The sequence below is a fragment of the Thermobia domestica genome, chromosome 15 (genome assembly GCF_964235325.1).
Source record: "Thermobia domestica chromosome 15, izTheDome1.hap1.1, whole genome shotgun sequence".
Classification (NCBI taxonomy): domain Eukaryota; kingdom Metazoa; phylum Arthropoda; class Insecta; order Zygentoma; family Lepismatidae; genus Thermobia; species Thermobia domestica.
Genome location: NC_137468.1, coordinates 106,471,202 through 106,493,292, shown reverse-complemented (window position 1 = coordinate 106,493,292; position 22,091 = coordinate 106,471,202). Strand labels below are relative to the sequence as shown.

General features: G+C 38.6%; 1 protein-coding gene across 1 annotated transcript; it reads right to left on the bottom strand.

The window, feature by feature from the left end:
- Positions 1–8,261: 8,261 nt before the first annotated feature.
- On the bottom strand, positions 8,262–8,705 carry LOC145671583 (uncharacterized). The gene has a single exon (XM_081740771.1). The coding sequence runs from the start codon at positions 8,703–8,705 to the stop codon at positions 8,262–8,264; it is 444 nt and encodes a 147-aa protein (XP_081596897.1).
- Positions 8,706–22,091: the final 13,386 nt, after the last annotated feature.

The following is a 22,091-nucleotide window of genomic DNA, read 5'->3' as shown; positions in this document are numbered from 1 at the left end:
AAGAACAGTGGCATCATTATTTTCTTGTCATCCGCCTTGCTTTTGCGAGACATTTGGTGGACACTTGTTGGTTTGAAGCCCAATCGTATAAGTTCTTCCCTCAGGTCATCTAATTCTGTGTCGATAGGCAGTTTGGGTCTTTCATTTTTTGCCACTCCTGTGGCATATTCAATCTTTGTTTGCTCGCAATAAGCTTTGATAGAGTTACAGTCATCTTTGTTAGCCGCTTGAAGTCGAATACGCTCCTTATTGGGCTGTGCTAAGGGAGGCTCTTTTAATGCTCGTGTCAAGGTCTTAATAAAGGTATATGTGTTTTTAATTCCGTATATAAAAATCGGAGGAGGCTTGAAATTGGATGGCTTGTTAATAGGAACATTGTTGTTGTTGGCAATAGCGTTATCTGTTTGTTCTGATGTCAACACATCAAACATGTTGCTGGTCGGAAGAGGTGGATAGTCTTGGACGCTAGTAGTTAGCTTTTTTGCCTTGTTGAGGTTTTCCAAAGAAGACCTACGTTGCCTTAGTGTCCCCACTACTGTAAAATCCATATCCTCCGATTTGTTCGACATTGATGGTTGGGAGGTACTTGGTTGCTTCGTTAGTTTTGATTTCAGCTCCGCTGGAACGGCTGGTTGCTTCTTTTTGCCTAAAGGCAGAAGGAAGTCTTCTGGTTTGTACGTTGCTCTGCTTAGTTTGCCCCTGATACCGGGAATCTTGGTTGATTGTGACTTTTTCTCAGATCTGACTGGTGTCTTCTGAGAAGCCATCTTGATAGCTAGAGTGGGAGATGCCGCCAGCGTACCACAAAGTAGTGACGTTTACGATAAATGATATGTTCTTAGAGCACTGCTCTAAGTTTACAGTTTAGAAAGCTGTCTGTTCCTCCGGAGAGGAAGCACAAAAGGTAATCGTTCGCCTGTAGAGATGCCAAAGTCGTCAACTAGTGTTAGGGACGTGTACCTCCGAAGAGGAGAGTATCAAAATAAATCGATAAGCCTAGAGAATAGCAAGGTTGTCAACAGTTAAGACCAAATCAGAGTGTCAACCTCCGTGGAGGTATGAAAAAACAATTCGACGGTTGTTTCCTAAACCTCAAGGAGGCAAGTAATAGAACTGTATATACGAAGATCGCGAATCAATTCAACAAATGGGGATGGAATACCTAAATGATTCGTTTATTTTTCTCCGCCAGCTACGGATACCCTATTTTTTTTTTTAACATGGTTAGAGCGCCAGGTGGCCAGTTGTGAAGCTGGTGAATTGCGGTACGCAGCTTATAATAGAAGGTATGACAAAACATTTCCAGGAATTTGGGCCGAACCGTGGAAATGTCTCTGTTGCGCGTACGTGAGACGATCAGAATGTTTGCGTGCATTGGAAATAATTATTTACCGCCTTCGACAACTGTACTGCACTGGATGCTCTGGTCTCGACAACTGTACGAGTACTTCACTTCACGTGGACTTTGCTGTTGCCATCTGTTGTTTACAGATTATCAATGTTGGGTAAGTTACTTGTAAAAATTAACGCGTTACAAGTTACTTTACTTTCTCTTAAAGTGTAACGCGTTACTTGCCACCAAAAAGTAACTGTTACTTTACTTCGAAAGTAACGCGTTACTTTTAGATCCGAAACTTTAAAAATGTGAAAAAAATTATGACTTCAATTTTCCGTACTATTGCTACCGCTATTCTTCTTCTTCTTCTTCTTCTTCTTCTTCTTCTTCTTCTTATTATTATTATTATTATTATTATTATTATTATTATTATTATTATTATTATTATTATTATTATTATTATTGCACGTTCTGAATCGCTTTATGTAAATGCAAGGACAAATTTTTACTTGATATATGAACATTTTCATATAATGTAACATTGATAAAATGCCATACTGCGTTACTCGTAGGGATGGACACGAGCGAGTTGGAGCGTGTTTTCTTTGAAACTCGATTCGACTAGAAACAGATATCTTTGAGCTCGACTCGAGAACTCTACTCGAAAAATTTCTTCCAACTCGACTCGAATTGAGGTCGAGTTTCGAGTCGAGTCGAGCCAAATCCGGTGTGTAGTTTCGAGTACATTCTTCAAGTATATTACGTAGACAGTATAATTATTAACAATGACAATGAGCACTTCAGACACTTTACTTTTAAATTCAGTCCACCATCATCCTCAGCTTTGAAGAAAAAGGTATTCTTTCAAATGTTCGAACGGTAAAATAATTTCGTTCTCCATCTTTATAAAAACAACACCAATCAAAGTAAAATAGACTGCAGATTATAACATTGTTCTTGGATAGAAATGTAGAGCTGTCGATGTTAGAGAATAGAATTGTATTTTCACTTTTGCTTAAACACGCGTTTATTAACATTCGTAACCACTATAAGCTATAGCAAATTCGAATCTTGTAATAGAGTGATTAGTAAGAAATGTCCTAATGAAGACACTACATTGACATTTCACCTGGGTTTGTGGTATACAGCATCGTTTCCCCCCAATTAGATCCTGCTACTCTATTGCCAGTGTTTCCACCCAAGAATGGCGAAAAATTGTTTGAAAAAGGGAATTTTAGAGCACAATTCGAAAATGTTCCCTCCATTATTTCCCTCTTGTAAGCAGTACGTAGACAAACTGTATACCGTCTGAAAGCCTGTTTCAGTAGCTTTAAAACGAGGTATAATACGCCGTAAAACCAACCACAGGGTGTTCTATAAGCTTTCACACGGAACTTTAGAAGTGCAAGCGGTAAAAACTTACTTTCACCCCATCTCCGAAACGAAGGGGATTAGACCCTATGTTCATATAGGCATTTTGGCTTACAATGACCTCCCCTATCACCTCCCGAAATCTTTGCATTTCCTCACCGGACACCTTTTGTTTCTATATATACTTTTGTTTCTATTTCTCTCCGTTTGGGATCTCTTTATATCTATATGAAATTATAAATCTAATAAAATTTCTCTAATTAGAATAAGATGAGTGACTAATAATTTTTAGATTCAAAGGACGTTACTTTGCCCTTGTAAAAGAACTTTAATATTTTGCTCGGCTTCCCAAAGAACTCAACGAGAGAGTTCAAGGAGCACATACTGTAATTGCAATATCTCTAAACTTAAACAATATAACTTCTCTAAGATTTCTTTGGGAACTGAGGCAATATGGAAACTAGTACTCTCTCTACTCTAGGTCCATATTCCTTGCTTTCAAAGACTGTTAAAGTTTATTACAGTAACAGTCTGGCCTACGCCTGGTTTGGACTCTCAACACGCAGAGAAATCCAGGTAAGAAACTAACTAAAATCTTAAAGGATAGGAAAACTTAGGGATTTAGGAGTAGCAACCGTCACCCATGGCCCAGCTATTATATTGTCTATCAGTTAAGACTCTAGGTTAGAAAGGTAGATCGCACACTCTAATACTTTCGTACACGAAAGTCGCAGTCAGTCGTTCTTTCAGAAAAAAGTGTTCCTGGGGGCCACACGTAGTATTCCGGAGGCACTGCTGGTACTATTTTATTTATTATTATATTATAGACGTATTATTTTAGTCTCGTCCGGGGTAAAACTCTCAGAGCTCCAGGAGGGGGGCAGTGCCCCCCGAAAAACATGTCTATGATAGAAACACTGGTCGCAGTGTGAAAATAGAAACACCAGCCAGGCTTCACTACCGCCTAACTGTACGGGGATCAAACCCAAATCGAAATCTGGATTAAAAATTTCATGGGAAAACCTTCAGCACCAGGAGATTTCAAAGACCTAAGTGTCCTGGGTTCACTGTCTCTCTAGGATCACCCGAAGAGCAAATTGCTTTTTACTGTTTTTAACCATTAAACTAGAGCCCATTTAAGCCATTATTCTGACGTAGAGCTCAAAAATCATACTTAATTCTTTAATTCCTAATCCTATCTCGGGAATTCACCAAAGTTATGGCCAGAGACCACTTTCTCTAGCGGGACTGGAAGCCAAGGACTAACATATCTAGTAAACCGGGACATCCAGTAACTACTCTAAAAGGCAACTCCCGAAGAAAAAAAAAAAACACTTACTTGCTAATTTCCTTTGGACTGAACAGCCACCAGTATAGAAACCTCTACTCTACAGGCCTCCCTATCTGAAACAGCTAAAACCATTTTAAAAAATCCGCCTTTTTGTTTTGCCGGGGACAGAAAAAATGAAAACAAAAACTTTGCAACGGTTCTGGAAACTTCTACAGCAATGGAAAATTACTGGGAAAGCAAGCAACAAAGAGAAATCTTAAAAAACTAGCCTCTCTACCAGGTCTATAATCAAGTGGGCGCGAGAGTAATATTCGATCTAAATAACTGAAAGTTAATCTTTAAAAAAAATAGTGTATATATAAATGATTGGGATAATTCTCTAATTGATATTTACATACATTTACATATTATAACATAGTAAAATTATATATATTACGCTCAGTGGCGTATTTACGATTTTGCTTCGGGGGGGGGGGGCTTTGCCTGAAAATGTGAAAAATCTGCAAGATATTTTATATACTTTACTATAGTAAGTAACATTTCAGGGGGCTTAAGCCCGGAAGCCCCCTAAATACGCCACTGATTACTCTATACTTATATTAAATAAATAATGTCAGATAAATGCGTCAGGTCTGACTTACTAATTAATATAGACATCTTAATTTTATATATATATTTAATATTAAAATAGGGCCTATATCATGTATACTCAAGCAAGGTAACGAATAACCCTTGCAGCGTGGAAGATCATCGAGCTCTATTACCAGATCGCGAAAAATCCATCACAGCCTGGATTAGTTGACTTAATCGTAAACGTGTTACCACCCGATGAGTCGCGTGCTATCGCTTCTCACTTATGCCAAACAGTGAGAGAAATCACTCACGCCTGGCTTTGTTATGCAGTAAAGAGGTAAACTACCCGCTCAAGAAACATTTCGGACGAGAGGCGAAAATAATTAAACCGGTGCGTAATAAGGTTACGGCTAGTTGCCAGACTGACTTCCTGGGTTATACTCAAGCTGGGTACAGATACTCTCGTGGGTATAACTCAGATTTTAATAATAACAGGGGCCAACGACAATTCCATTGGAATCGAACCCGAGTGATGGATCCAACGGTTTCTATTTAAGAAAGTTAATTCAAAATGGCAAAGTTTAAGATGGAGACTATCGACATCACGATGTCCTAAAAAGGTTTTATCACCTATACTACTAACCTACAGTATTACTTTTGCAATTCTTTTAAAATCCTGCCTTTTATTTCAATGTTTCCATATTTTTGGACCACCCTATATATGATATTTGGTATTATCAAACAGGATTTAGAAATATTTTTCCTCGTAACTATTCGAGATATAGCAATGAAACACGGCACACATATTACATAGACAGTAATATTTTTCAAGGTAGATTATGTTAGGGTATTTGTAGTCTAGGTCGCTCCAAGGGTTCACCAAATTAAAAAACAATTTTTCCTATTTTGGAAGAGTATTTTCCTATTTTTCCCCAAATTTGCCTTCTCTCGTATATTATACACGGTACCATTTGAAAGCTTGTTTTATTCTGAAGAGAATGTTATATCAACCATGATACTCGGATGAATAATACTGAAGCAGTAGCTACTTAACTGAAAGTCAACATTTTCCTCAAAAAATGCAAGAATATACTGTAAATGGATTAATTGGATTTAATTTTTTTTAGGGGTAAGAAATGAAATGTAGGATTTTTAAAAAGGAATACAAAGTAGAACCTGGAGCCAATGGGGTAAGGAAAAAAGTCAGTGGAGAGTTTTTGTGAACGCGTCACATTCAACCTTCGGGTTCCATAGGCCATAGACTTAGATAGATTTTTTTTTGTTTTGTTTTAAAAATCTCATTTCCATTTGCCAATTTGCTTTCTTATAATATATTATACAATTTGAGAACCTTGGTAACATGTGATAATCGTACTATACATAATTTATTCCATCATATACGCAAGATGAATTCGGGAGTTTCTCGATCTCCTTTTTAATAAAAATTATTTTTCGTTTTGTGTGTGTGATTATTCAAGTGTAGTGTTGAGAAAATAGGGGTAGATCTTTAGTAATTTCCTTTTCGAAATGAAGCGTTTGTAGTGTCTGAGATTCAAAATATGGTTTAGAAAAGACAAAAAAAAAAAAAAAAAAAAAAAGCCTCGTGTATTTGTAACTATCATAAGAGATTTTGTTTCCTTTTAAATTCAACTCTTTTCCGTTTGTATCTGTAATTATTCAAATGTACTGCTGATAAACCCTGAAATGAATCATTTTCGATTTGTAATTAAGTAGCACATACAGGAAGACATTTTATTATTTGTTTTTATTAATACGCCAGTCTATACTACAAAAACAAAGGTAACGTAAACAATCGTTTTTTGTTCCCCGTTACAGCGAACTCGATCGAACGTGAACTAAATTCATTATGCATGATTCCCTCTTCAATGGGATTCTATTCTGGAGATCTCCTTTGGATAAATACATATTTAATTTCAATTCCGAAACTCGGCCTGTACTGAGCAAAACGACTGAAGCAACTAATTATGATCAGATTAAGGTTATCATTTCAATCCAAGTTCTGAAATATATTTTTGGAGGTGGGATCTTTAGGCTGGGAGAAATTTCCAACTCTGGCGATAAGTTGTTGTTCTTTGATTGTAGTGGATTTCTCGCTGCCCCCCTGCGTCCTGTTTGTTGAATCATTATTCTGTCTCTCCACTGTGTGGTCCACTTCTAGTGAAACGTGTTTTTCTTCTCGCTGTATTTTTTGCCTTCTCCAAGCTGGATATTGTGATTTTTCACCTGTGTCAAGGGATTTTTCGCCGGAGTCTTCTTGAGTTTTTCCTTGTAGCATAGGGGAGATCGTTGTACCTTGAGCCATTTTTCAAAATAATTGAAATGACGTCGTTCCTAATATCATATATGCAATTCTTTCGAGGTCAATTAAATCTCCAATCTTTCTTGGATCTATTTGCCTTGGAAGTAATCGGAAATCACACCTTACAAAATTTTCATAGCAAAATATAAATTACTCTGCATTACTCTGCAATATGCTCATGTACCTTGGGACAGCCGTCCTGTACCTTGGGCCACACTAAAAAGAAGGTTAAATGGAGAGAAAATAATGCATTTAACACAATAAGTTATTTATTATATTTTTCAATCAAAGTTTTCTTTGAACATAATTTACCTTAGTTTGATGTACAAGAGTCACAAACATTCTTTATAACCTTGCTGTTGAGAAACGACGTAGGTACGAATCAAAAGTCACAAACATAAGTTTCCCACTCACGACCTTTATTTAACGAACTTATATTTAACACATTAATTTATTTATTATATTTTTCAAACGAAGTTTTTTCTTCGAACATTAAACAAAACAAAGTTTACCTTAGTTTGATGTACAAAAGTCACTAACATAAGTTTTCCACTCATGACCTGCTACCCCAGCACATAAATAGTGAGTCTACTGTCCACACTTAATGCACCTACACCACTTTCCCCCGCAACAATCAGCCTCTTTCGAACTGCAACAATATAGACATTCTTCCTCTGCACTATCTTCATCATCTGTAGACACAAGAGAAAATTTAGATTCATCTTCACTCTCAGATGATGTTGATGATGACGATGATGATGATTGCCTCTCCATTGTTTATCTTCTCTTCATCATTCCTTCCGCGCTATGGTGTGTCTTATGACTAGAGCCCTTCTTGCTAAGTTTGTCAGACTTCGTTTTGAAAATATCCCCTAAATTTCTGGCCACTTTGATAAGAGTCTTGTTTTTCATATTTTGCTCTTTTCTTCGCACGTTTCTTCTCTTTTTGCTCCTTTATAGCCTGTTTCTCGGGCATGTCCGTCGCTATCATACTTTTTCTTCTCTTCCTGTAACATTGGCTATTCTTTCAGGAGCCTTTGGAAACGGCTGGATTTCTTCTGGAGTGACAGTTTTCCTAAGTTCTTTTCTCTTGTTGGCCTCAGGTGTGCCCTATTCAATATTGTAGTCTTGTGCATTTGATGTCCCAGCAGTTGATTCATCCAAATGTTTCGAACTGAAAGCTTTGCGCACAATTTCCTCATTCTCCAGACCAACTGTAAGCTCTTCTGATGGCTGAGTTTCCGTAACTTGATCTGTGACGTATGAACTCAGGAAATCGTTATCACTGAAAACACCCGTGTCTAGTGGATATATCCCTGACTTACGAAAACCGGATAATGTGTTGATTGGTGTAAATGCTCTAGGAAATGCTATTCCCAGTGTCTCTGCAACTGTATATATATCAAATGTTTTCCCTTTATTGTTATATATCCACTCCTCAACACCTGATTATAAAATGTCTTCAGTGGCCCATAAACAGAAATATCTAAAGGTTGTAACTTATGAGGAGTGTGTGGTGGAAATGTTACCATCACTACACCAGCAGCTGATGTCTTATCTAAACATTCTGGAGAAAGATGAGTTTCGTGATTGTCTAAAATTAACAAAATCCTGTTTTCCCTTGAACAGTTGACGAAGGTAAGAAAATGATCAAAAAACTTCAGAAAGGTTTCTTCATTGGACCATCCTGATACACTGGTGGCTCCAATACTTCCTGGGGGACTGCCAAATAACATTCTGTCCTTGAAGTCTACCCGGTGAAAAATTAACATTGGTGGAATTGAATTTCCAACTGCGTTGACGGCCGTGATCATAGTGACCAGGTCACCTCTTTCTCCTGATGTTGCGCAACCGACCTGCTTGACACCTTTATTGGCAACTATTTTAGACTGTTCCTGGACAGTACTGAGCCCAGTTTCATCCAAGTTCCAGATCTTCTCGGAGGGGACCACATCTATTCTGAACGTCTTTGATGTTGGTAAAAAAGCATTGAACATTATGGCGATTAAAGCTAGTAGCCCGACTTAGGCTAGTTGCTTCGGGTTTCCTTATCGAAAGTTTTGTGGAATGTCTTTTAAGAAACGCACGCATCCATTCTTCTCCGGCTATTTGATTTTCTTCCCATGTTGCTGGATACTTCTTCTCATTCGCTTTAGCAAATTTATATGAAAGTACTCTAAAACGTTTCTTAGTTAGCCCATATTGCATTTTCGCAATAGTTTGAATATAATTTACAAGGCTTTCTTCTTCGGCTTCTGTAAAAACTTTCTTCACTGCATAATTCACTTTATATTTGAAGTCTTTCTCTTTACTGTTTTTAAATTTATGTAAATGTCGGATAAGAGTACAACGGCTTACATTAAACACTTTCGATGCTTCTCTATAGGTTATATTCTTATTTGAATCATTGGAATGAATAGCTTCAAGCGCATTTCTTAAGGCAGTTGGATCCACAGGATCTCTCTTCTTTCCAGATTTGCTACGGGGCATCTTTGTGGCAACAAGTCTTCCTGAAATTAAAAAAGAAAGTATCTTGTAACCTCTTGTACTATGAACCACGATCAATTTGGTCCATGGTACACGACGTAGCTTTGGCCCAAGGTACATGAGCATCTACATTTCAACAAAGATGGCTACCTAAACGCTACAATACAGCTAAGATTCAGAACTTCACCAATATTTTACTTACCAATGGATAAGGTATCCGATGACAATATTCAAATTAATTCTAGTCTATTTATTCACAGTCGACACTCATTCAACTTAACGCTGAAAATTTTACTTTGACCGTAGAAAATTATTTTTCTCCCCTTACATAAACAACAATTTCTGAAACACATCCAGACTCGCACTGGTGGACAATCGCACATCGAAGAAGACTGTACTTCGGTGTTGGATCACCAGAAAGCAGCACCTTCCGAAATATTGGAAATGGCTCAAGGTACACTATGCTCTTTGTACAACGATCTCCCCTACTTTGTTTTGTGAAGTGGGTTGACTTGGTATTGGTGACCCTTTTTCTGTGTGGCTGTCTCTCACTCCCTCTTGATTAGTAACTGTTTTCTCTCTTCTTTGCGTTTACCTCGGTAAAGCCGGCGTCTGATGCGTAAGTGTTTGGTTTTCCATCTGTGTGTGAGCAAGGTCATCTACTTGTATAACTTTGCAGCTATGTTCTTGTATGAGTTTTTGAATTTCTTCAAGTACTTTAGCTTGTAGACGTTCACGTTCTGCCATGTTGAAACTTGAAGTGTACTGGCTCTCAAAAGGGCCACTCTTCTCTTTGTCTTCTGAACTCTGTGTTTGCGTCTCCTTCTCTGGAACTTGATTGATAGGCGTCTCCTTCTCTCTAGTTTTGTCTCTATTCTGCTCCTCCTTTCTGACTGGTTTCCTTCTCTGTTTTGGTACCCTTATTGTATTTCCACTACTGAAGCGGTGCCCACAGAGGGGGGCTATGACGCAAATTGCGTCATTGAAATATTTGGGGGGTTAAAAATCTATATAAATATGTTTGAGGGGGTGTAAAAATTAATCGAAAAGAAGATTTGTTCATGGAAGAACACCTACGGATAGACAATTGGGGGATGCGTCATGGACATAAGGGGGGTGGGTACCACTGACTCTAAAAAGGGCCGAGGTGATGAATTTAGATCACGGGCCTATGAAGGGTTATACTTTCTCTAAATGTAGTGTTTTGTGTCTAAAACACTCCAAGAGAAATGTACTACGTTTGTCAATCGATTGTCGGCAAAGCCTAGACAATCTATATGGTCAATGCAGACAATAGGAGAGACAGACCGAAGCAAAACAATATTATTCTTTCCGATGGTTCTGTGAGAGTTAGATGTCATGTTTTTTGAAGTTCTCTTTATTGGAACAACTTATCTGCAAAGATTGGTTGTTGGCAAAAGCACAGTTCTGGTGTTCTCGAGGATCGAACGTGATTCTGACAAATGTACTGTATGAGTTACGAGTTGTGAACTGGTGTAGATGTAGATGATTTGATATTACTTGCGAAGTGAATTTTGAATAATTTTGGACGCGACTGTTGCAGTCCTACGGTAAATAATGTTTTTTTTTTAATTGCATGAGGCATTTTGTGTGTTTCGAGGTGGGGTGGCCCACGTCTTGTAAAATGGCGTGCTGGAAGTTGCTATGGCAGCGCCAGAAGTTTCGAGATTGCGTTTGCATAACTTCAGCGAGATACGGTAGCTCGAGATCTTCATGCAGTTGTTGGATTCGAGTATCTCGGGAGTGTCTAATTAGTTCTGTTGCAGCATTTTGAACTTGCTTTAGTAGAATTTGATATGATCGTGGAACACGTTCCCATGCAGGATGTGCATATAGAAGCTGGGCTCTGATAATAATATAGGTGTGGATTCGTGTGGCCTGGGTAAACAGCCTGAAACTTAGGATGCTCTGAATACTGTGAAGTCGGAGTTTGGTTTTGACGGCCTGACGTTGTAGATGGTCCTTTAATAGGAGTTTCTGATCGATATACTCCAAGGTACTTGACTCCTGGTTATGGTTGTAGCGAATGGTCATGGAGATGCAGTTAGAAGCGCTGTGGGCGGTTGCGGGTGAAATGTACGAAGACATTCCATGCATTCGTAGCTATTCGCCATTGGGTCATCCAATTATCCAGTATGTCCAGGTGTCGCTGAAGAGACGCTTGAGCATAGCGAATATTTTGGACCTGTTCAAATACTACAGTGTCATCGGTGAAGGTGGCTAGTGTTGTATGAGGCGTAGTTGGCATCTCAGCAGTGTACATGGAGTATAGAGACAAGAAAAAGACAAGATCCTTGAGGAACGCCGGTGCTGATAGAATGTTTCATGGTGATAGTGTGGTTGAGTTTTACTCGGAAAGTACGGTGATGCAGGTATGACTACATTATTGAGATAACTGTTCTGGGAAAAATTTGATTGATGCATTTTGTAAATGAGCCCTTCATGTCACACTCGGTCGAATGCCTTGGCTACTTTTAGGAAGACTCCTAAGTATGAACTTTAGCATTAAAGCTGAATGTAATTTTTTTCCACCAGCCGAATAACTTGGGAGACAGTACAGAATCCTCGGAGAGAAGTGAATTAATGTTCAAGTATAATTTCGTTGTCAGTAAGATAAATAACCATTTTCCGTTGTAAAATGCTCTAAGATTTTGCTTAGGTGACTTAGAACTAAGACTAATCGGACGAGTGTTGGGGAAATAGGGCATCTTTTTCAGGTTTCGGGTTCATAATTCTGGATTCCTTCCAACTGGTGGGAAAGTGACTGTGCCGAGTTATGGTATTTTAGATGTTTAGGTGAACGTAAAGCTTGTGTGGCCCATGCTTCAGTGCCAACGTAGGAGTGAGGTCAGGTCCAGTGAGTGTACAGTTTATTAGCAATGGCTTGAACTTTACAACAACTGCTGAGCAGATTGGGTTGCAGTGGTTTCGGAGGTGGAAGATTGCGGAGAACTGTAAACTGCATCTATATGATCATCATCATATACCTCCCTGTTAACGCTAATTTGATCTTCCAGCATGTCCGCGAAAACTGCAGCCTTATCCTCGTCAGTTTAGACTAGGCCGCGGGGGCCATGGAGAGGTGTTTGTCTGTTGGATCTAGATCCTTTTGTGCCCTGACCAGGGCCCAAAATTTATAGTTGGGAGCTTGGAGGCTGGCAAGTTCAGCATCCCATTGTATTGTTAGCGTCGAAGGAGTTTTCGGACTTTCTGCGTGAGATGATTGTACAGCGACTTTAGTTAGTATGGGGTGTCTGGTGTTGTGGCATAATTTTCGAGTCCATTGTGAGGCGTACTAACTGGGTGTGGAATTATTCATTTGGAGAGGTGTGACAAGGCTTCTGACCGTGGTGGCGAGGTGGAAGGCGCTATTTATCTGTGCAGTGAGGTTTGCAACCGCCTCATCCAGGGCTGTTGTGATGTCCAACGGTGTGCGGAGGTTGATGATGTCAGAGAAGATGAGATTATATTGATCCCAGTCTGTCTCCATTGTTGTAGTTGGTAGTGGTATTGCTGAAGCGTGATGTTGGAACTCAATATAGGTTGGGTTGTGGTCCGAGTATAGTGCATTCACTGATTCAAGGCGTATGGTGAAGTTGTCATTTTACAGTATCATATCCATAACGTCTGAGTGGCCTCCATTTTGTGGAAAATGTGTGGGTTCCACTGGTGCTATCGGTGTAAGATTAAGGCGAGGTAGGGCGGCTTTCTAGTGCATCTTCAGCTCTGTTACCTCATCGGATGTTTTGATCTCCAGCAACGATTGTTTTCTGATTGAGGTTCCTGAGGAGTAATAAATCGTCCGGTTGTACTTGTACATTTGGAGGTTTGTATGCAGAAATGATGTTTATAGTAGCTTGCGGTACGTGAAGGGTAATTCCGGGGATGGACTGCAGATGTATTAGACTTAGTATTTCGAGGATTTCAAAGTTCTTGAAGTTTTATACTGCACACAAGATGATCATCTTCACTTCTTGTAGAATTTTGAGAAGCCTTCTGACAGCAAGGGGGCAGAATTTGATTGGTGAATGACGACGTCCAATCAGCGTCAATCTGTGGCCTCAATTGTAATTGGCTGGTTAGTAAGCACTGATTGGTTGTTTTGTACACGTTTTCTTTCAATGAGGGAAAGCCATATTTGCCTGAATTGAAGACCAGCATCCCTATTGAGGTTACTGCCTTCTAGTATTGCTATTGCTTCCTTCACTTTTCCCTGCAGCCTGAACACTTTGGTATCAGTGTGAAAGTGATGTCTCTCTCAGTTATGCTATACTCTACCAATCCTGATTTCTCTGCTTGCTGTTTGATGTAATCGAAATGTTATTTTCGTCGAATTTAAATTGTGTGTTCAGTTTGTCCAATATAGGTTTTCACATATTCACATGGAATACGGTGCATTCCCGGTGTCCTAAGTCCTTTATCATCTTAATAATTCACCAGCTTCAAGTTCTGCGTCAGAAGGAGGCTCGACGTTTGTCTAATTTGGGTTTCCTACGAAGATGCAGAGATCAACAAGTGATTCCAAATTTTGCCAGACTGCGTTATTCTCTCCACACTCCTGAAATCAGCAACATTTTCAGAAAAACAGACCTAGTCTTAGTCCCTGAACGCATTCACCATACAAGCAAGCAACCGAATCGCATTGATAACCAGCTTCGATCTTTACATCTGGCCCTCTTCGCACTTCTGTCGCCATTCGACTTGGATGGGTTGACAGGACCTCAACAGAACTCACGTACAATACGTCCAGATACAAGCAGATGAAGAAATTCGACCGCCTTTACAGACCAGTAAAAGCCAGGAAGGACTCTATGAAGTCTAAAGTTGTGGTTAACCTCACGGAAAGCCATCTTGAAGCCCCGTTTTAGTGTTTAATAAAGGTTTGAACTTCGCTCCAGCACCTAAAGTCATCCGACATTATATCCAGTTTAGAACAAGTCATTCAATCCTCCAAATGAAGGAGCAGAAGAAATTAGACAAGAAGTGGGCTTGGCCCTTAAAAGGGCCAGAGCATCGAAGCAGAACATCAGCAAAGCAGAATTTACAGCACTCAAATCAATCCGCTAAGATCCAGGCATTATAGTTTTACGAGCAGACCAAAGAAAAGGCACAGTGATCCTGCCTAATCAAGTTTACAAAGAGATTATACAATTACTTGATGAAAGCCTACGGAACTCTACGGAAGATCTTACACCGGCTACAGAACGAAGAATCACTAACCTTCTGAAGAAATCGGGATTAGCAGAAGTATATAAACAGCTTTTGTCCAATGGAAGCCACTCTCCTTGTCTATGTGGTTTATCCAAGATACATAAACCTAGTTTCCATTGAAAAATATTGTGTCAGTGTTGTGATAGTGTCAGCGCCATGGGAAGTCCTACCTACCGTCTAGCAAAATATTTAACGCCCCTCCTACAGTCATTGGTTAGGCAGTGTGAACACCATGTGAAGAAAACCACAGAATTTAAAGCAGTTCTAAAGAAAATACATTTATCTACAAATGACATTCTGGTCAGCTTTGACGTGGTATCCCTCTTTACGAAAGTACGGATCCACCGCACTTCGGACTTCTAGAGAAGCACTTTCCATCAATCATTGTTCGACATACGCTCACCATTTATTTTATCTACAATGGACAATACTATGGACAAAAAGATGAAGTTGCCATGGAATCACCTCTCCCGTCGGCTGTGGCTAATCTGTTTATGGAGGATTTTGAACACCAAATTTTAGTCAACACCACTGAAGCCAACCCATTTCTATAAGAATGTGGACGACACCTTCGCTGTTTGGCCCCATGAACAACAATATCTACAAACCTTTCTTGATTTCCTCAACAGCCGCCATCCTAACATTAATTTTACTATGGAAATAGAAAACAACTTCGGCTTACCATTTTTGGGCATCCTCATTAGAAGAAAATCTTACGGTGGCTTTGGACACAGTGTATCCAAGAAACCCACACATACCGACTTCTACTTTAACCCTTAACTGTGCTGGTAAAAAAAAAAAAAAAGTCACATTTGTCTGCTGGTGGAGTATCTGAAAACTACACATTAAAATTACACTATAAATCTTGTAATAGTTATATTGCGGGCAATAGTTGCAGATAAGGTTATACATAATCAGGATAAACGTACAAATGATGTTCCTTGTCAATACTTTCCTTCGAGTTACATTGCACAACAAATGTATCCGCCTACAACGAGAAAATGTACGTTGTTGAAGAGAGGCTGTGGGGTATTTAAATAACCCCCAGCACAGTTAAGGGTTAACAACAATGGCTTCCATCACAAGTCTCAACGCATAACAGTAATGGACACATTGTTGCATACAGTCTTTACCATATCTGATGATGAAATAATATACGCCGAACTCCAGTATCTGAAGACAACTTTTCAAAAAAAAAATGGCTATAGTTATACGGACATAGGGAGCCTAAAAAGGACCGCCAGAAAGCAATCCAACTCGAGGGGAAAAAATAAAAAATAACGAAGAGGAACTGCCTGTCTTCCATACACGGGCCAACTTTCAGGAAAACTCAGCAAAATTCTACGAAAACATAGAGTTGAAAATATCCATAAATCTCCTGCCGAACTCAGGGCCTTGCTGCGTCCAAATAAAATGATTTAAAAGTTAGGACACTGGGAGTATACCGTATCTCATTTGAATATGGGAAACCAAAGCGGTAATCAAAGTAAAGAAGACATAAGAAGAGAAGTATGTCAATAAATCAATGCTCTGACAAGACGGACAAAAATAAAATCGACTAATTGTTCTTCTGAAAGTGACACAAATGCTGATAGTACTAGCTCAAATTCATCCAGTAATTATAGCACTAAAAGTAACAACAGTAATAGATCCAACACTACAGACATTAAGTGTTATCCAATTAGACAATGACAAAGCTAGGAGTAAACTAGACAGTAATGCACAATTCTCAGACATATGAGACAGTGTTTATTCAGATAGAATTTAGTAGCTCAGACACAGACAATAAGATAATCGTACGCAAGACTGCAGTTAATACTAAGGAGGCGACCTACGCGTCCATCTTACAAAGTAAACGGGACAACGTTAGGATAATTAGGACTGACGATAACCCTAGGACAAAGACACTCACAATACCGACAATACAATACCCATTAATATATAGAAGACTTAGGCAAGACCCCCACAGAATTTCTAGTAGACATGGAAACATACCAAGGAAACTGACAACACAGGAATACAGAATCATTGCATGGGGTGAAGAGACGTATAAATGACCGCGGTTATGCCGGCTAGGCTAAAGGAGACGGTGATGATGAGAAATGAATAAAATGGTAGAATGAAGAAAGTGGGAGGAAACGGAAGAACCCCGAGAAAACCCACGAGCACGGCGCGAGCTGGGATCGAACCAGAGACCCCAAGCACCGGAGGTGAACGTTCTACCACTAAGCCACTGCGCCCCCCTACACACCAGATAGAGTACGTCCATGGAGCTAAACGTAACAACGCGCACGTCAAGATGGTAGTACGGGGCTGCCTATTGACCTGCAAACACAGGAAGAGCTAAACAGGGTTCTAAACACAGAGGGGATCACAACCCATCAAATGACGAAAAGGCAATACGAAGAGGTACAAGATAGATCTAAGGGTATGCAGAAAGTTCCGATATCGCTCTTTCTGATTAAACTACGCGACTTAGTTAAGAGGAATGAATTCGCGAATTTAAAGCACATTTTGTGCACAAAGTTAAAATCGAAGATTATAGGCCTCCCGCCTACAGTTCTGATTCAATGCCACATTTGCCAGGATTTCTTGCATTTGGTGAGCAACTGCATGAAACAACCAATGTATGTCAAATGTGGTTTGGCGCACTGGACTGCAAAGTGTAAGAAGCGCGCTGAAGACCCACCTGCCTGTGCTAATTGTAACGTCCCCAGTTAGAGTTTAATTATAGAGGTTGTGTGAAGCACAAGAAATTCCTGACCATTAAGTCAGGTAGTTCAAAAAGAGGCTGAAAGAACGAGACGCGCCACACAAACGACTGCTGACACCCTAACGCAAGACAAATGACTCAAGTAGATTCTACCTTTTCACAGCAATAGACATCTATCTAGCCCACAACTAAAACAACGAATCAACCCAAAAGACGTAACGCACATCCCAAAAACGCAGATGAACAGACATACGTGAACTTTACATCGACTAAAGACGCTACTGCCAGTAAAAGATGGACAAAGCAATCCTAACGAAAAGACAATAAACATAGATACAAGATAAATAAAGACAAAACGACAGACTAGTTACCAAGGTTACCACAGCATAGAATCAAAATTATTGAATCTACCTTTTAATATTGTTGGTACTTGGTATTTGCAGACTATCACTATGGGCAGGACGAATAGCTAAAATTAATCTCAAACCTGTTGCTCATGGTTTGCCTGTTGGCTACTAATCATGGGTATTGTAGGGATAAGCAAACATAAGCTTCAAATACTTTCCTGGAATGCTTGCGGGCTTAATCAAAAAGCAGATGAATTAACTTACTGCCTTAAAGAAAAGAAAATAGCAATAGGACTAATTAGAGAAACAAACTTCCAACCGACCACAAACATAACCATTCCTGGTTATAAAGTGTACAAGAACGATAAAAATCCTAATGAAAATAGGTTAGGAACCTTAGTAGTTATAGATAATATTAATCATTCAGAAATGAACATCTAACGCTCAACGCTGTCGAACCTACAGGAATAAAAACATCTTTTAACAACAAATCGTTTATAATTGTTTCTGTGTACTTTTCACCTTCAGTGTCAATTGACACAGAAGATTTTAAAACATTAGCCAATTCTGCTGCATCACTCATTCTGGCTGGGGACTTCAATAGCAAACATTCACACTTTTGCAGCAGAGAACGGCATCCATCTTTACAACTACTTACAAGACGCCCCACTTCAAGTATTGCCTCAATATCAACCAACTCACTACCCAGAAAACGGCAATAGACCTGATGTCCTGGACTATGCCCTCCACAAAAATGTAGGCAGTATTTTACAAATTTACATAGAGTGAGTGAGATTCTATCACCAGCCAATAATAATTACATAAATTACAATATTGAATTAAGAATAACTGTAAATCTTCCCTCAACTACAAGAAAGCAAACTGGGTAAATTACAGGCTAGAGATTGACAAAAGCATTCCAGACGAGTATTTTACACAGACCACTGAAGAAACAGACAATGCAGTAAAAATACTTACAAAATCGGCCATACCAAATATGCAAAAGGCTACGCTACTTAAAAGTATAAAAAACGTAATTCAACTTAGAAACAGATTAAGAAATGCTTATCAAACTAATAGAGAACCCATGATCAAACACCAAGTCAACAGGTTAAGAAAAGTTATCAATAGTGAAATTAAACAATTTAAGATATACACTTGGCCCAAAAAAAGTTGAATCGGCAAACTTTCAAGACGGTAGCATTTGGATAATTACTAAAAACTTAACAAATTCTTACATATCATCTACCTCCCTCCATGGGAAAAATGGGCTGGTCTACACAGATAAAGCAGACACACTGAAGAAAACTTTCGTGCTTAACGACACTGATGACAATGGAAAACATGAGAGTTTGGTAGAAAGTAGCATACAAAACGTTCTAAATAATCAAAAGTGCACATCTGCTAAGAAAACAACAAGGAGAGAGAAGTCATTCATATAATTAAGCTAAAACCTTTCAAAGCTCCAGTGCATGACTCAATTCAAAACGTTTGTATTAAAAACTTACTATCAAAAGCAATTTAAACTTTTAGTAAAAATAATCAATGCAATCTTAAAGACATCCTATTTCCCCAAGGAGTGAAAACTAGCAAAAAATAGTAGCATTGCCAAAACCTGGAAAAAGATCCCAAATTTCCTCAAAACTATAAGGCAATAAGGTTGTTGAATACGATGGCCAAAGTAACAACTACTAACCAGACTTTAAAAAGTCATAAACACACATCAAATAATCATAAATGAACTATTTGGCTTTAAAAACCAACACTCCATAAGTCAACAATTAGTTAGGTTAGCAGAATTTATAACCGATAAATTTAACAAAAAAAATCAGGGTACTGCTGCACTATTTTTCGATATAGAAAAGGCACTCGACCGAGTATGGATTTATTACATTAAAAAAAAAAAAAAAAAAAAAAAAAAAAAAAATACGCATACTAGGTATCTATATAAAATTATTGTACTCTTATCTAAATAATAGAAAATGTTATGTAAATGTCGGTCAATCACAGATAAATATTCGAAACACTGAAGCAGGAGTTCCCAAGAATCTCTTCTAAGTCAGGCAGAACAAACGAATTAAAAAGTTTTCTACATAGCCAACATATTAGCGAAAATGCGAAGTCAATACTTTACAAAACACTAATCAGACTAATACTAACGTACACAGCTCCAGCAAGTGCACTTGCACTCAAAACTAATCTACAAACCTCCAACCGTTCCACAACAAAGTAGAAAAACAAATTACAAATTGCCCACGGTACATCAGATTAATTCAGCTTCAACATAAATCAAACATCCTGCCCATAAAATATCGAGACAGTGATACGGCAGCAAATTTTACGAAAGCAAAAATAAGGTTGAAAATAACATAATCAAATCACTAGGGAACTATGACAAAAGCCGTACACAAAACACAAATGGCCAAAACAGAGTCTGACACAATAAACAGCAGAAACATACTCTCTCACATCAAACTTAAATGTAAATAATAAATGGTGTACGCGAAAATTCTGTATCCAGCATGGATAAATTTTATGCTAGCGTTAACTATCTAGGGATATTTGGAATAAGTGGGGACACGTTTTACAACGTTTAACTTTCCACTACTGTACCAGTAATAGTTTTTGGATTATCAAACTGAAAGTATGGTCACATTAACTTTGGTTTGTATACTTGATAAGCATAGGGTCCATTTTGATGCAATGTAAATACATTTTCCACAACAAAAGTTTATTAAAAATCATTGCATTTTGGTGCAATGTAAATACTTGTTCCCTCCCATATGTTAACACGGAAATTAAAGAAGAGAAAGTGGGGAAAGAATACCTGTTGTCTACTGCTGATAGGTCCAAGTTTTATATTTCTGCTGCAGTTCTAACCAGAGATACAATACTTTGAAAATGGTACTGTGACAAATGTAGAAAAAACAAGTAATGTCAATATTTCAAAAACATGTTTTATTTAGTTCAGAAAACTCTGATATTAGAGATATTTGCTGGACATCATTTAGTTATACGAGAAACATTGAAATAATGAAAAATATGTGATTACAGTTTGCCCTGAGGCTTGATATTTGGTATGGGGAAAGTGGAGACAAAATAAGTTTTAGTCTAGTACATAAAAAAAGAGCTTCTGATGAAGTACGTTTCTGGACTATGATAACCCCATACTGAATATTAACAAATCTGCCTAACAGTTCTAAAAATGGACAAATAAGAATAAATGTACGCTACACTCTGAAGTCTATATAGGCTAATAGGTCATTGCCTTAAAAAGTGATGACTAATACTGAGTATTGTAAAGCATCTAATACAAATCTACTTATAGTTTATAGGATACAAATAGGGTCCACACATGAACTCACTGCATGAACTAGATTTGTAGTCTACAGTTTTAACAAAGAAACGACAGTGTTTATCAATATCAGATGCAATAAGAGATTTAATTATGAAACGCATCACACTACCAAACTTAACAGGGCCATAGAAAATAGCCCTTTTGCCTACAGTATCTACATCTTCTCGAAGTGGAAAACGAAAAATGAAATGAAATCTCTGAGTTTTACGTCCCACGATTATGCCGGTTAGGCTAAAGGACACTGTGATGATGAAGTAATGAATGAAATGGTTGAAAGAAGAAAGTGGGAGGAAACGGGGAAACCCACGCACACGGTGTTTGTCCACTACAAAGTTCACTTGGCGGGAGCTGGGATTAAACTAAGTGGAAAACGAAATTGCATGCCAATTCGTTCAAGGAACTTCATTTCATACACATTTTTGCTAACTGGTTTTAAGACTGCCAATATACAAGTATCAATTTTTCACGTATGCAGCTGCATAATACTATTTCAGTGGTAGAGCGTTCACCTCCGATGCTTAGGTCCCTAGTTCGATCCCAGCTCGCGTCATGTGGACTTTGTGGTGGACAAACACCGTGCTCGTGGGTTTTCTCGGGGTTCTCCCGTTTCCTCCCACTTACTTCGTTCTACCATTTCATTCATTTCTCATTATCACAGTCTCCTTAAGCCTAACGGCATAACCGTGAGATGTAAAACTTAAAGATTTCATTTCATTTCATATAAACAATCACTATGAACGACACACAACACAGAGCGATCTCAAAATGCCGTCATTTCGTTCTGCTTGGATCAGAGTAATTTCTGTGCATGAGCGGAAATGCGATCGTAGCGTTGCCGCGGAGAAAAATCGAAACGGAACTTATTTTACGAACTTCCTATCGTATTTATTGCATGAAATATTCATTATCAACATTTGATTGCCATTCAATAAATTTTAAAACTTTCAACCACTTCGGAAATTTCGAAGGAGGCTGGCACACACTGTTTCTTACTACGTTGCCGATCTCTCCATCTTTATAATCATCAGCTAGACTAGTTTTTGTGTTTTATTCAACGGGTGCC

Bases quoted from the DNA above. Each gene is read 5' to 3' on its own strand.
- LOC145671583 (XM_081740771.1), bottom strand. From the start codon at position 8,705: ATGATCACGGCCGTCAACGCAGTTGGAAATTCAATTCCACCAATGTTA.